This window comes from Molossus molossus, unplaced genomic scaffold, assembly GCF_014108415.1.
Source record: "Molossus molossus isolate mMolMol1 unplaced genomic scaffold, mMolMol1.p scaffold_m16_p_15, whole genome shotgun sequence".
NCBI lineage: Eukaryota > Metazoa > Chordata > Mammalia > Chiroptera > Molossidae > Molossus > Molossus molossus.
Window position 1 is genome coordinate 29,478,236 of NW_023425350.1, and position 15,116 is coordinate 29,493,351.

Here is a 15,116-nt window from a genome sequence, read left to right on the forward strand (position 1 = left end):
TACATGTACACAATGGAATACTATGCAGCTATAAGAAAGAAAGATCTCTTATCCTTTGAGATGACATGGAAGGACCTGGAGAGTATTATGCTAAGCGAAAGAAGCCAAGCAGAAAAAGACAAATATCACATGATCTCACTTATTTGTGGAATATAATAAACTAAACAAACTGCTGAACAAAATTAACCCAGAGACATAGAGGTGGGGTACAGACTGACAAGCCTCAGAGGAGGAGGGTTGGGGAGGGAAGAGATAAACCACAGAACTTACATGCATGTATGCATGACCAATGAACATAGACAACAAAGCTGGGGATGGGGTGGGGGGAAAATGAGAAACATCTGTAACAAAAACAAATAAGTAAATAAAAAAATTTTTTAAAAAAAGAAATAGGTCCCACATTTTCTTAGTGATAGAATTAGAAATGATTTCCTATCATGTGCCATTCTAGGCTTTAGTCCTCAAAGGCACAGATCCTCTGTTAAAATCACTCTCACTTTTGCTAAAATTTAAGTTAATCTTTTCATTTTAACTTTTAATTTTGTCAAGAAAACTTCTCCAAGAAAAATTATAATATACTTTGGAGATATGTACTCCTAACATTTTTTTAGGTGAATATGAGGAAGGGCTAGAAAGGTAAGACCAGATACCTAGAGAATTCTGAGCACATTATTAACTAAAAGTATGATTTCTCCATCTATAAAAGGAAAAAATTTTAAAGCCTCTGTTCACTTTTCCTCAGAGGAGTGTGAAGATAAATGAAATATAGTAAAGAAATATGACCTGTGTAGAAGAAAACGGTTATTTCTGTTGTAGATTTGGAAAAATGTAGGAAACCTTGATATTCTGTCTTAATTAGGAAACCTTAGAGCTGACCATTAATTGTACACAGTGTCTGGTATACCATCTTGTTGATGTGAGGCATGCTGGGAAGGATCTGAGCTGATTTTCAGTTATCCTCCAAACATCACTGTGCTCATTCGTACCACACAGTATGCCAGGCTGCAGAGCAGGCAGACCCTGAGCTTGGAGGTACTACTGTAGGCTTCCCTAAAAGGCAGTCTCCTTCAATGACCTACTCTTTTTCTAACTATTGTTTGTCCAACTGCCGTGTCCTGGAGGTTAAATTCTGGTCTCAGGTTTCACAGGTAGCTGTGCTGAGTACCACCTGGTGATAGGTGGGGGACAATTAAAGCTTGCTCTGGGGGAAAACATTTATTTGGCATGAGGAAATTAGGAAGGATACCTAATTAGGGATGGGGATGACAGCTGAGCAGCAAAGTCAAGCTAAGAAAGCAACGAATAAGATACTGGGTCAAAGAACCTAGAAAGTTTTAAGCATAGTCTGTAAGGCTAAAGCTCAACAAGGAATTTAGACAGTAACTGGTCAGATTAAGAGGTAGACAAGGGAAACCAGAATCTCAGAGGCTGGTTGTACTAAAGCTTACCTGGAGGCCAGGGTCCTTTTGAAATGGAGACCTGGGACTTTCTATAAGCCCATCCCAGGCTTGCTGGAGTCCTCCATGTGCTTGTTAGGGCGTGATACAAAGATAAGATGTGAATGTTCTATAGGACATTCAACTGAATACCCCCACCCAGTTCTCTCCTTGAGCCCTCCTCTGGTACCATATATTAGGCATTTAACAGTTTGTCACAAACATCTGTTTATACTTCAGTCTCCCTTCTAGGCAGTTAACTCTTTGAAGATAAAAACTATGCTTAACTTTTTTCTTTCTCACATCACTTAGCACAATGAGTGAATGAATGGTGGGCGAGTGGGTGAAGAGATGGATAGTGGGTGGTTGGATTGGTGGGCAGGAGATGGCATCTGTGTAGCCTGTTAATAGAGATAGGAATTGAACATTCTTTCATTCAGGGAGAAAAGGGCTCTATTCCCAGGAATACCAGAATAATAAAATGAGGTTATGAATACAGTAACATTTATGAAGAAAATCTAGGAAGAAAGGAATGAGAATATAGTTCTTGCACCCATTATATTCAGTAAAGACCCTTCAAAAGTTTAAGTCATACTTTTTTTGATATTTCTCTTAGTTTTATAACTTTTTTTGTCTTTCATTTTTAACTTCTATTTTGCCTTATTGTTATCAATTTAAATGGTACCTCAAAATTGAAAATTTTTCCTGTGCTGTAACAGGCAATACACAGTAGAGCAGCGTGGCCTTCAGCAAATACTACTACATGGTGATGTTAACCTAGGATGGTTAATGTAGAGATGGAACTGAAATGTTTAAGTTTTAGGTTTTTTTCTATGTTAGCATTCAAATGGAATTTAGAATTAATAATAATACATGTGATTATAAACTCCATAATCACACAATCATGACAGGTAGATTTATGTATTATGTATAATTGCATCTTATTATGTAATTATATGTAATTATATATTATAAAGAATGTTTAGAAAGAATAAAACTGATTTTCTTTTTCTAAAACTCTTCTTAATATTCTATATTTTCTCTTTTTTGAATTTTCAATTAGGTGGAGATTGGAGATTTTGAAAGACCCTTTTCAACTCCAGCAGGGCATGTTACTAATCAGTGCAAAACAAATCAAACTCTAAAACAAGTCATAGAGAAATTTTATCCTAAAAGGTATAGAGATGACTCCTCTGAAGAACAGGTAAGGTAAGGAATATTTGTAACTCTTAAAGGCAGTGTTCTTTGGTGATATTTTAAAGATGAAAAAAGTTGTACATGACCCTTCTTTTTTTTTGAGACTTTTTAATATTGTTGAATCCCAAGAGGTTATAGATCTTTTTAGTTAAGTTATGCCTAAAAATGTTAGAATCTAGATTTAACAAATAAAAGAAAAAATTGGTCAATAATATGTTTAATTTTATTAAATGTTTACCAACATTTTTTTATCTCAGTGTATTCTATTATGAACAAGTTGAATTAAAAATAAACTATTATCTTACACAAGACTTTATATTATAATATAAAATTTTAAATTAAACTCAACTAACTTGAGTTTGTTTGTTTGTTCTTTAAATCCTCACCCAAGGATATTTTCCAATGATTTTCAGATAGAGTTAGCAGGAGGGAGGGAGAGAGAGTGAGACACATCAATTGGTTGCCTCCCGTATGACCCCAACCAGGGCTGGGGATTGAACCGCAACCAAGATATGTGCCTTGACTGGAATCAAACCCAAGACTCTTTGGTACGCAGGCTGAGGAGGCTCTAACCCCTGAGCAAAACCAGCCAGGGCTTGAGTTTTGATTTTTGAGAGCATATAAAGAAAAGCTGTAGATTAAAAAATAGAGGAAATTCAATTTATTATGAGTTTTTCCAGAATAGGGACATTTGAGATTAGTCTTTTGTCCGTATAGAATAAGTGTTTTTTTAAGAGGTTTTCCCTGCATCTCCAAGCCAGGAGTGGCCATGCCTAAAATTCTGTTAGGAATTCATTCTTTCGTCTCAACTTTTTGTACTTTTCTTTAAAAATGAAAGCTATTCCCATGAGAAATTAACTTTTAAATTAATTTACATTAAGATTTGATGCTAGCTAATCAGATTTTTAATATACCTGAAGTGGGTGGGGAGCAAGAACCCTAGCTCATGCTGAGAGCACTAATACTGAGAATTCAGTGAAAAGAATACTATAAAAAGAACAAGGGGTGGACAGTGGTTAGATGGGAGTCAAAATAACAGCTTCACCTAGGTTATGCCTAGGTATCCCAGTTCTGCTTAGGATTGGTTTAGGAGAGCTTTATCTTGGGAGAATGATCTGCTGTTTATGTTTTGCTTGTGTTTTTTATTTGATTTTGTTCTTTTCTTTCTTTTCTTTTTTTTTTTTAGGCAGCTTTGCCAGCGACTCTCAACCAGATGGATGGCCCTCCGGGGACACAGTGCAGCTGATTGTGTGCGAATTTATTTGACAGTAGCCAGGAAGTGGCCATTCTTTGGTGCCAAGTTGTTTCTTGCAAAAGTAAGAAAGAATGGGGGATAATTCAGTTCAGTAAAATAAAAGAGTGGTAACAGTCACCCCAGGCTTACACATTAGGCTTTTGAAAAGAAAATAAGAAAATTTCCAACCGTTTAATGAAAACATTAAGAAAAAAGGAGGAAAGTTGTCAGCTTCTCTATCTTTTTCCCTCTGCTCTACCTCCCCCTACCTTAAATCATTTCTTACACTCATTAGGCTCATCATTAGATTGAAGACAACAGCCGGACTTTGCTTTCTTCTCTTCATTCATGCCTTCATTCACTCAATAACTCTCTCACTCACTTGCTCATTTATTTAATATTTAATGAATTCTGTTTGTCAAACATTGAGCTAAGCTCTGGGGGATACATAAGGTTTCAGATGGGTTGTACTCAGACTTCCAGGAACTCACAACCTAGTGTTGCAATGGGCCTGGGAACAACTACTGGGTGGTGAATATGGCCAAGAGTAACATGAACTGAATGCTACAGAAACACTGAAGATGGGGGAACAGCCCTGCCAGGGGTAGGTTAAGTAGCTTGTTCAAATGCACACATTAATAAATGGGAGTTTTGGATCTCAAACCCACGTTTCTTAATGTCAGATTCACTGATCTTTCCATTATACCACACTGCCTCCTTTCCCAGGAGAGATTTATTTATGTTATTGTTTTAAATGTTCCATTGCATTTAGGCTAACAAATATTTCTGTAATTTTGCTTAGCATTTATTACATAGTGTATTTTTACCTCTTCATAGCCCATAGCTCCATCATCACTTGGAAGTACTTTCCTGTGGCTGGCTATACATGAGGACGGTTTAAGCATCTTAGAATACAACTCCATGGTAAGATTAAATCCTAAAGTTTTCATTGAGTCAACTATTGCTCTTGCTCATTGTATAGTAAACAGAAGGTAATGATGTCTTAATCTGAGTGGTTTTCTTCCTAATACTATATAATGAATAGTCATTTTACAAATATACAACTGTGATTACAATTTAATCTTTTAAAACAACATTAGACAGGTTATATACAGGCACACCTTGGAGATACTGCAGTTTGGTTCCAGACCACCACAATGAAATGAGTATCACAATAAAGCAAGTCACACAAATGTTTTGGTTTCCCAGTGTATATAACAGTTATGTTTATACTATACCGTAGTCTACTAAGTGTGCAATAGCATTATGTAAAAAATAAAAACAGTATACATACCTCAATTAAAAAATAGTTTATTGCTGAAAAAAGCTAACCATCACAGAAGCCTTTAGCGACTCATAATCTTTTTGCTGGTGGAGGCTCTCTTACCTTCCATCTGTGAAAAACGCGCTATCTGTGAAGTGCAGTAACCTGAAGCGCCATAAAGCAAGGTGTGCCTGTTCTTTGTAGGAGAAAAATATTAAGGTTACCATAACTAAATTGCAATCATGGCTGTATCTGTAAAATGAATATTTATTTATAATGTTAGGAAGATTGCTTCCTGTGTAAAATGAAAAGATAACATTAAAATAGAAACTTTAGTTACCCAAGTTTAAGTTTAGTTTCACTAAGGCTTCTATAATGATTTCTATGATTTCCTATATCACTTATCAGTTCACTTGTACCTATACAGTATCTTAGACCTTTTTATGTGATTAAATATAAAGTCAAATATGCTTTCTATGTGTTCATTTATTTCTCTCATGTATCCCATTGCATAGTAAAAATTTTGTTGTTTTTTTAACCTGGCAGGCAGGAATTGCTAAGTTTTACCTAGTAGGTATAATGGGCTCTCCTACCTGTAAATAGTCAGTGATCACTAAGAAGTTTTTGGAAACCAAACTGTTTTTTAGTGTTATAATAACTGTTTCTCCTTATAATTGCTTAAAACAAAACAAAACTTTTAAAAGGAGTGTATGTTTTTTAATGCCTTTTAGTTCTTGAATGGATAACTTGAAGATAGATTATAAAATCAGTGACTGAAAGTCAACAAAAATGTGTATACCAGTACTGAATGACCTTATATGTAAACCAGTTCTCTCGGTCCTGGGAGACGGACATACAGCTCAGGAGTAGGTGTGTGGGCTGCAGCCTGGGGTGATTTAGTGCTGGAACAGTCTGCCCCATCTGGCAGACTAATCATTAGGTGTGCAGCTTCCTTTCCTTTCATGCTGTACGTCTTTGAATTATATTTCAAATACTGTTTAAGCAACACATTTGGAAAAATATTGGCTGCATATATGGTAAAGGGTTGGTATCCTTTTTAAACATGGATGTCTTAATAAAACAGTAAGGAAATTATAAACACACCAGTAGGCAAATGGACCATGGCAATTCACAGAAGAAATACAAATGTTTAATAAATGTGTGTCTTTAAATGTTAATTTCACTAGTAATCAAATAAATTGTATTTAAAACAGTGAGATTCTACTTTCACCAGTTAGATTGGCAGAGATTCAGTAGAATGATGTCCAGTGTTATAACAAAGCTGTGGTGCTGGGAATGCAAATGGGTATAACCTTTCTGGAGGAGTTTGGAATATTCTTAACATTGTCCTTACTTTCTTCAGGTATCAATTCCAGCTGTTGAGGTTTATAACCAAAGAAATAATTAACGTATGCGTATTATGAAATATGTTGAAATCTCTTCATTGGAGTATTACTTAAGATAGTAACATAAAAATGATATAAATGTTCTGTAATAGTTGTTTAGTTTTTTTTTCTATTAAATTTTGTTTGTTTGTTTGTTTTTTATCCTCACCCGAGGACATTTTTCCATTTTTTGTACAGATAGAGTGGGAGGGAGAGAGAGGAAGAGACAAAGAGAGAGAAATATCAATGTGAAAGGGACACATCGAGTGGCTGCCACCGCATGACCAACCAGGGCCGGGGACAAACTGCAACCGAAGTACGTGCCCTTAGCGGCAACCGAACCCGGGTCTCTCTGGACCGCAGGCCGATGCTCTAACCGCTGAGCCAAACCGGCCAGGGTTTTTTCTATTAAATTTTTATTTTAAAAGATTTTTAAATCTTTGTTGTTGAATGTATTACAGATGTTCCTCATTTTTCCCCCATTGACCCCCTCCTGCCCCCGTCCCGCCTTTTCCCACACAATTGTCTGTGTCCATTGGTTATGCATATAAGTTCTTTGGTTTATTTCTTCCCACCCCCCAACCCCTTTCCCTTTGAGGTTTGTCAGTCTAGCAATGAATTTGTACTTCTTAATCCCTTCACCTTTTTCACCCATTCCCCCAACCCCCTCCCATCTGGCAACCAACAAAATGTTCTCTGTATCTGAGAATGTTTCTGTTCTGCCTGTTCATTTTGATTGTAGATTCCATTGTCGATAGATATGTATTCATTGCCATTTTGTTTGTTCATACATTTTATCTTTTTCTTCAAAAAGACCCTTCATCATTTCATATAATAACGGTTTGGTGGTGATGAACTCCTTTAACTTTTTCTTGTCTGGGAAACTCTTTATATGGCCATCGATTCTAAATGACAGCTTTGCAGGATAGAGTAATCTTGGTTGTAGGTTCTTGCTTTTCATCACTCTGAATATTTCTTGCCACTCCCTTCTGGCCTGCAAAGTTTCTTTTGAGAAATCAGCTGACAGCCTTATGGGAACTCCCTTGTAGGTAACTAGCTGCCTTTCTCTTGCTGCTTTTAAGATTCTCTCTTTGTCTTGAACCTTTTGCATTTTGATGATGATGTGTCTTAGTGTGGGCCTTTTGGGGTTCATCTTGTTTGGGACTCTCTGTGCTTCCTGGACTTGTATGTCTGTTTCCTTCACCAAGTTAGGAAAGTTTTCTGCCATTATTGTTTCAAACACGTTTTCAATTCTTGTTCTCTCTCTTCTCCTTCTGGCACCCCCAAGATGCAAATCTTGGCATGCTTGAAGTTGTCCCAGAGGCTCCTTACACTATCCTCAATTTTTTGGATTCTTTTTTCTTTTTACTGTTTTGACTGAGCGTTTTTTGCTTCCTTATAGTCCAAATCAATGGTCTCCTTCTTGGATTTACGTACTCTACTACTGAATCTGTGTAAATTATTCTTTATTTCAGTTAATGCCTCCTTCATTTCTGACTGTGCATCCATCATTTCTGACTGGTCCTTTTTTTTGCTCTTGAGTCCCTCACTAAGTTCACTGAGGTTCTCACTCAGTTCATTAAGCATCCTTATAAGCAGTATTTTGAACTCAGCATCTGTTAGGTTGCTTATCTCCATTTCGCTTAGTTCTTTTCTTGGGGTTTTGTTCTGTTCTTTCATTTGGGACCTGTTTCTTTGTCTCCTCATTTTGGCTGCCTCCCTGTGTTTGTTTCTGTGTATTATTTAACGAGAGGTATGGGGCTAGCTGAGACCAGATGCTGCTTGTTTGAAAGAATTTAGGAAAAACCTGAAGCAGGATCCAAGACAGGCCAATCCTATGGTTAAGCAACTGGCAACAGCTTGGGTGGGCCTGAAAGTTGGGTGGGGCGGGGCCTCAGGGAGTCAGCAGGGCGGGGCTACCAGTGTGAGCCAGGTTGCTGGAGTCCCAGATATTGAGACTGTCTGCGCCCCAGGGAAGGGCTCACCAAAGGAATAAAGGCCTCTGACAGCACGTTTGTCCCGGAGAAAGGCCCCTCTCCAGCCCTTGCTCCAGTGCCAAACAGCTCAGTTCTTCCCTGTATGTCTCTGGCGCCCCTCGATCTGCCTCCCCTCCAAGCTTAGAGGGAGAGAGTCCGATAAGTCCGTGTGCGGGCCCTTTAAGGAGCTGCCGGGGGCCCCAGCCGCCTCAGCCTCCCTGAGCCTCAGTTCCCGCTGGTTTTTCCAGCCAGAAGTTATGGGGACTTCTCTTCCTGGCACTGGAACCCTGAGCGGGGCACCTGGTGTGGGATGGGGACCCGTCAGTCCTCAGGGAGGACCTTCCCAGCCGCGGGAGCCTCCTGATTTTTATCCGCCTCACGTGGGTGTGGGACCAGCCCCTCCACCTCCGCCCCTCCTACCAGTCTGGATGTGGCTGCTGCTTTAATCCCGTAGTTGTAGGACTTTCATTCAGTTTGATTTCAGGCAGTTTTGAATGATGGTTGTTCTGTAGTTTAGTTGTAACTTTCATGTGGTTGTGGGAGGACACGATACCGCGTTTACCTACATCACCATCTTGACCAGAAGTCAGGGGTTTAGTTTTAAATGATGTTATACAAGTACATTTGTTGACATGGAGAGCTTTTCACTGTGCTGTTAAGTTAAAAAGAGAAGCAGCATGCACAATACTTTTCTGTTTGTGTAAGTCAGAGTCTGTATATCAGGGTGAACCATATGGATTTGCCAATATTTCACCATTTTTTACCTTAAAAATGTATCAGTTTCATATGGTTCAACTTACTATATGTATGTGTGCTTTTATACATATACATATATATACATGACATATACAAAAATATTAACAGTGACTTTTCACTGGATGCTGGGATATAGGTGCTTTTTATTGTTTTCCTGAGTTATTTCAAAATCAAAATATATTTTAATTATAAACGTAAATCATGCTTAAATAAAATGTGTATACTAATTATATGTGTATACTATGTATTATGGATCACAATAAATTTGATTTTAGGAAAGTTTTTGTATTATATCATAATATTAGCATTTAATGGAATACGTTATTACTCATTTCTCATCTGTGTTTGAAAATAAAGAGTGTATAACATATTTACTTCTCTTTGAAGAGGTTACTAGTCAGCTATGTGTACAAGAGTCTAATGACCTTTGGAGGATATCAAGATGATTTTATGATAGTCATTAACAATACACATTCAAAGGACAAACCAACAGAGAAGTTACTTTTTGCCATGGCAAAACCCAAGGTGAGTAGAAGCCTTTCTGCCAACTTTTTATGCTAGTTTTCTTCATACTAAAACATTTGTTGTGCAAAGACTGAGTTCCAGATGGAAGATAGACGTCACAGTCACGCAGCCCTGGGTCCAGGTCCTGGCTCACCTCATCTTTCTGAGCCTTGGTTTCTTCATCCAAAACAATGGCACGATGCTACCCTTGGTTTCTGCTTGTTTGTTTATTTAAGAATTAAATGAAAGAATTGTAAAGTATGTAGCCGAATTCTTGTTATACAGAATGTTCAAAATAAGTTGCTCTAGGGTAAGTTGTTATTGTCAGGTACTTTATGTGCATTCTCTTATTTACTTGGAGTAATTCACTTTTTGGACCCATTAATGGGAAGATTGAGGTTTTATAATTAAAACATACTTATTTTTTACTATTTTTGGAAAACTATATAAATTTAATGTCTCTAACTAAAAGCAGTGAATAAAATTACAGTCTAACCTGTAATTTCAGCTACTGTAAAAAGAACGAGAACTTGATTTTTTTAAACTTAAAGTTGTCAACTAAAAGAGTTTGCTTTCTTAGAATCTGAAGCTCTTTAAAAGATGGCAGGTAGCCTTCTTAATTAAATCTATACTTAAGGGAAGGCAGATAGTGCAGTGTCACAGAACACTTTCTCTTATTAAAGTAGAGCTGACATACCACATCATACTCATTTCAGGTGTTAACACAGTGATTCAACACCTATTCATCCTATGAAGTGATCATCACGATACGTCTAGTAACCATCTGTCACCATATAAAATCATTACAGTCTTATTAACTGCATGCCCTCTGCTGTACGTTACATCCCCATGACTTACCTCTTTTATAACTAGACGTTTGTACCTCTCAAGCCCCTTCATCTTTTTCTTTCTTCCAGCCCCAACTCTCTCTCCTCTGACAATTATCAGTTTGTTCTCTGTATCCGAGTCTGTTTCTGTTTGGTTTGTTTTTTTAGATTCCACATATAAATGAAATCATATGGTATTTGTCTTTCTCTATCTGACTTATTTCACTTAACATAATACCCTCCAGGTCCATCTTAATTCATTTATTCACAAATGTGGCTTTAAGACAGAGTTGTACTACTGACACATTTTCTAATATTGCCACTAAATTTGATTGTTTTTTAAGAATCACTCTGCTGGATTAAGTAGTGGAAAATAGGTCTTTACTTTGATGGTGCTGAACATGTAAGTACTTCATTGTTTGATGTGGAAGGGAATGGCTGGTAGCCTGGTCACCTGCAGACAGACCACTTATAGCCAACTCTTACTTTCTTTGGGAAGTGATAAGAACTTCTCAGGGGCATAACAATTCTGTTTTTCTTGTTCTAGATTCTAGAAATCACTCTTTTGATCACCAGTTACATAAACAACTTCCATCAGCAAAAAGCTGCGTTTCACCACCTCTCTGCTCCAGCGTTGCTGTCAGCCCAGAACCAGGGGCCCCAGGCCAGGACGGTGGGAGGCCAGCCCCTTCTCTCAAGCAGCAGACCAACCAAAGGCCCCACTTTACTCTGAACGCAGGGGAGCCTGAACGTTCACTCCGTCCTCGAAGCAGTGGCTGCATCAGCTCTAATTAAGTTTATCCACATCCTGGCCACATGGCACCCACATACTAGTATTCCAGACTTTAAAAATAAATATGATTCATAAATATTCAAATGAATACTAATAAAACATCAAACAAAATTTGCATACACACTGATGTTCTCCTAGATTAAATGGGTTACAATTTGTAATTTTTTTCTATTTCCCTTTTTCCTTGCTATCAGACACATCATGCAGTATTTTTTTTTTCCTTAAAAAAAAAAAAATTCTGGCAACATTTAGAAAGGGAGACTCCAAACTCTAATTTGGCAAACCAGTTGATTATTTGGAAATACTACCAAAAAACTAAGTACTGTAATTAATATATTTTAATTAATGTGTTTGGAAAGTAGAAGAGTACACAGTGTAAGAAACAGCTGCAGGGTGGTGTTTATGTGTAAATTTTTATAGCAAATGCAGTAAACCTCCTGGCCCTGTGAATCGGTGTGAGAAAACAGGACTTAGGTCACCAGAACCTCCTATATGGTATTAGGAAACACACACGTCACCTTTTTAGATCACTATAGTGTAAAATTTTAAACAAGACAGTGATTCCGGACATTCCTTGGGTATCCATATAGCCTGAGTTTACTGGAATATTGCCCACATTTCATTGTATTTGGTGTTGGGTCATCTTGACCTTGCTTTGTTAACTAATAGTATCTTTGAAAACAAAGACAGTTCTTAAAGCTTTGCCTCATACAGTCCTTTTCCATTGTAATTTGAAAAGAAATTCCCAGAAATATATTTATAAGGAAAGAGAAAGTACTATTTCTGTCAAAGGAGGTAAAATTTCCGTTGAAAGAGCCTAGAAATATATTACTTTACCAGGTTACATGAGTGGTCAGTAGATTCTAGTAGGTGTCAGAACAAAGTATTTGGTATTCGTGATAAATATGAAACTGTGATAAGATATGAAAATTATAAAATGTTTAATTGCAATAGTATTCATCAGTATACTTAATTTTATTTATGTGTAGAATATTTGTATTTATTTTTGGACATATATTTATCACTTTGTGTATGGTATTTTTTAAACCAATTTGGAAAAAAAAATGTTAGCTGCTGAATTAATTTGTTGGCAGAGCCTTCATGTTTCTTTGCTGCTCCCCCCATGGCAAGGCGCCGTTCTCACACAGCCTTGTGCAGACGTCCCATCCCATCTCAGCCTTCCTGGAGGGCAGAGCCAAGAAATGCACTGCGCAAGTAAGATGTAGCTTTATTGGTAATGACAAAAAAAAGGAAAAAAACAAAACAAAACATAGAAATAGATTTCCACTTACTATTTCCCCTAAATCGTTTGAGCCTCCACCACTTTACTGCGTAAGCAAATTAGCTTTTGAGAATAAACTGATTACCAGTTTGGGATGTCTCTCAGGAGGCTTTTTGGCTGGATACAATAGAGTTTTAAGTTCCCAGGAAACCATTTAAAAATCATTAGTTGGCGAGCCAGAGGCTTGGCAGAGCAGTTAAATGTGTGTGAGAATTTATTCCCAGGCAAGATTTGGTTCACCATTTGGTAAGCAATCCCAAATCTTCTCATGTAAATAAGTTGTGAAGGCTTAGCTTAAACCATAGTACCCTAGACTCGGCATTAATTTTTGATAGAGCAGAGATAAAATATTTTGATGGAAAGAAATCAATTTTCTGTAACTGATGATGTGAAAATTTTATTTTCTGGGAAGTTACTTATATAGACATTTAAAAAATTCAAAGTATGTTATTATGATTGGCTACAAGAGAATAATGTTACATGTTTAATTGTAATATTTGTCTCCTATCATTTTCTTCCCTTTCAATCATAATAAATGATTTACAAATCCCATTTTGAGCATTATCTTTTGAATAATCTTCAAGAAATACCTAATGTTTTCATTGTCAAAGCTGAGGTGTTCTGCTAGTGAAAATGGTAGTTATTACCTCTTTCTTTTGCATTCATGCTTTGTCTTCAGTGTTGCTTTGTTTTATCTACATAAAAGGAAGCTGTTTGGGCAAATTGCAATTTAAATACATATGCGTATTGACACATACAATATGTGTAAATCGTGGGCTTCTCCCATAAGTTCATAATAAGCCCTTAAGGGAGCTTATTTCATATAGATTAGTTGAATGGACCATTCAAAAAATGTACTTTAAAGGGTTCTGGAGTGTGTGTGTGTGTGTGTGTGTGTGTGTGTGTCCCCATTCGTTTGTGTCCTTAAAGTCAAATACTGCCGTAGCTTGGGAATGAATTTAACTCTCAATTTACAAGAAAAGTTAGTCACAATATAAAGTCTTTGTTCTAAAATTGTGTTTATTGGTTGGTTGGAATTTTTTTATATAGAAAAAATTACACAGTGGTCAGTTTCCTGGAACAATGCATTTAACCCATAATCGTACTAAAGGAAAATCCTGAAGCATTAACCACCATGGATAACCATATTTCTTTAGAAAAAGGCTCTCAGTGTCCCTGGGATGCCAAGAACACATTTCACCCCTGCACCCACCCCGAGCTGCAGTGGAATTTGGGCTCCCTCAGTGCAGAGTCTCTAGGCTGATTTCTGCGGAGCCAAGACTCCAGGATTGTGGGGACTGAAATGGGGGGAAGGAGGAGCAGGAATAACGGAGTAAAGAAGTTTCTCTGCCACATGGTTCATGTAAAAATTGCATCTCCTCTCACACTTCTCCTGTTCTCTTTTCCCTGAAAGAAGAAAGGGATTTTACTGCTGCATGAGTAACTTTAAACTCCAAATTAATGTAAAGTCCACACATAGCTATTTAGGGTGAAGTGAGATTCATCCATATTTCAGCAGGACCAAGACTCGGGCTTTTCATGAGCATTTAAGTGGGAAGGTCAGTCCTACAATGAGGAGTTGGAAGGGCTGGGCAGAGGCTGGATGAGGAGATAAGATACACACTTGATCCATGTTATAATTGTACCTGAATTGAACACAATCACAACGATCCTAGAGGCATATTTATAATCAACATTATTCCAAAAATCTTCATTGTATGCTTTAAGCATTTTTGGGCCCAGTAATAGACAAAAAGACAAAAACTCTTATTACTAAGGCAATAACTATTAGCAGATAACTCCAAAACAAGAAACAAATGCTCACAGTACTTGAATACAGAGAACCCTTCCTTCTAGCACTTTGCTAACATGATCTTCTAATCAGCGGGGGCAGGATGAATGGGGATGGCATTTTTTCTTGATGAGGGTGTTGCTAGGTTATATTGGTGGCTTTATTGAAATCAGATGACTGCAAAAGCACAAACAATAAAATAAAGACTAGACTAAACCAAACTTAAAACCTTCTGCACATCAGTGAAAAGGCACCCTGCAGATGGGAGAAAAGAATTAAGTCATATATCTGATAAGGAGTTAATAACCAGAATAGTTGTAACTCAACAGCACAAACCCAAATAACCTGATTAAAAAGTGGGCGAAGAACTTGAATAGATGTTTCTCCAAAGAAGATATAGAAATGGCCAATAAGCACAGGCAAAGATGCTTAACAACACTAAGCATTAGTGAAATGCAAATCAAAACTACAATGAGATATCACCTTACCCCCATCAGGATGGCCACTATCATAAGAACAGAAAATAATAAGTGTTGACGAGGATGCAGAGAAGTTGGTGCCCCTGGGTGCTGTTGGTGGGAATGTAAAATGATATAGCCATGAAGGAAAACAGTAAGGAGGTTCCTCATAAGATTAAAAATAGAATTACTATATGATCCAGCAATCCCAC

The 15,116-nt window shown here is 37.3% G+C and overlaps 1 protein-coding gene across 1 annotated transcript in view; it reads left to right on the plus strand.

The window, feature by feature from the left end:
• PLEKHH2 (pleckstrin homology, MyTH4 and FERM domain containing H2) overlaps window positions 1–11,312 on the plus strand; it is a 100,069-nt gene extending 88,757 nt beyond the window's left edge. Inside the window, exons 26-30 of the mRNA XM_036263175.1 lie at window positions 2,500–2,645; window positions 3,820–3,949; window positions 4,705–4,791; window positions 9,636–9,773; window positions 11,127–11,312. Of these exons, the coding sequence (XP_036119068.1) occupies window positions 2,500–2,645; window positions 3,820–3,949; window positions 4,705–4,791; window positions 9,636–9,773; window positions 11,127–11,312 (687 nt within the window). The remainder of the gene's footprint in view (window positions 1–2,499; window positions 2,646–3,819; window positions 3,950–4,704; window positions 4,792–9,635; window positions 9,774–11,126) is intronic.
• Window positions 11,313–15,116: the final 3,804 nt, after the last annotated feature.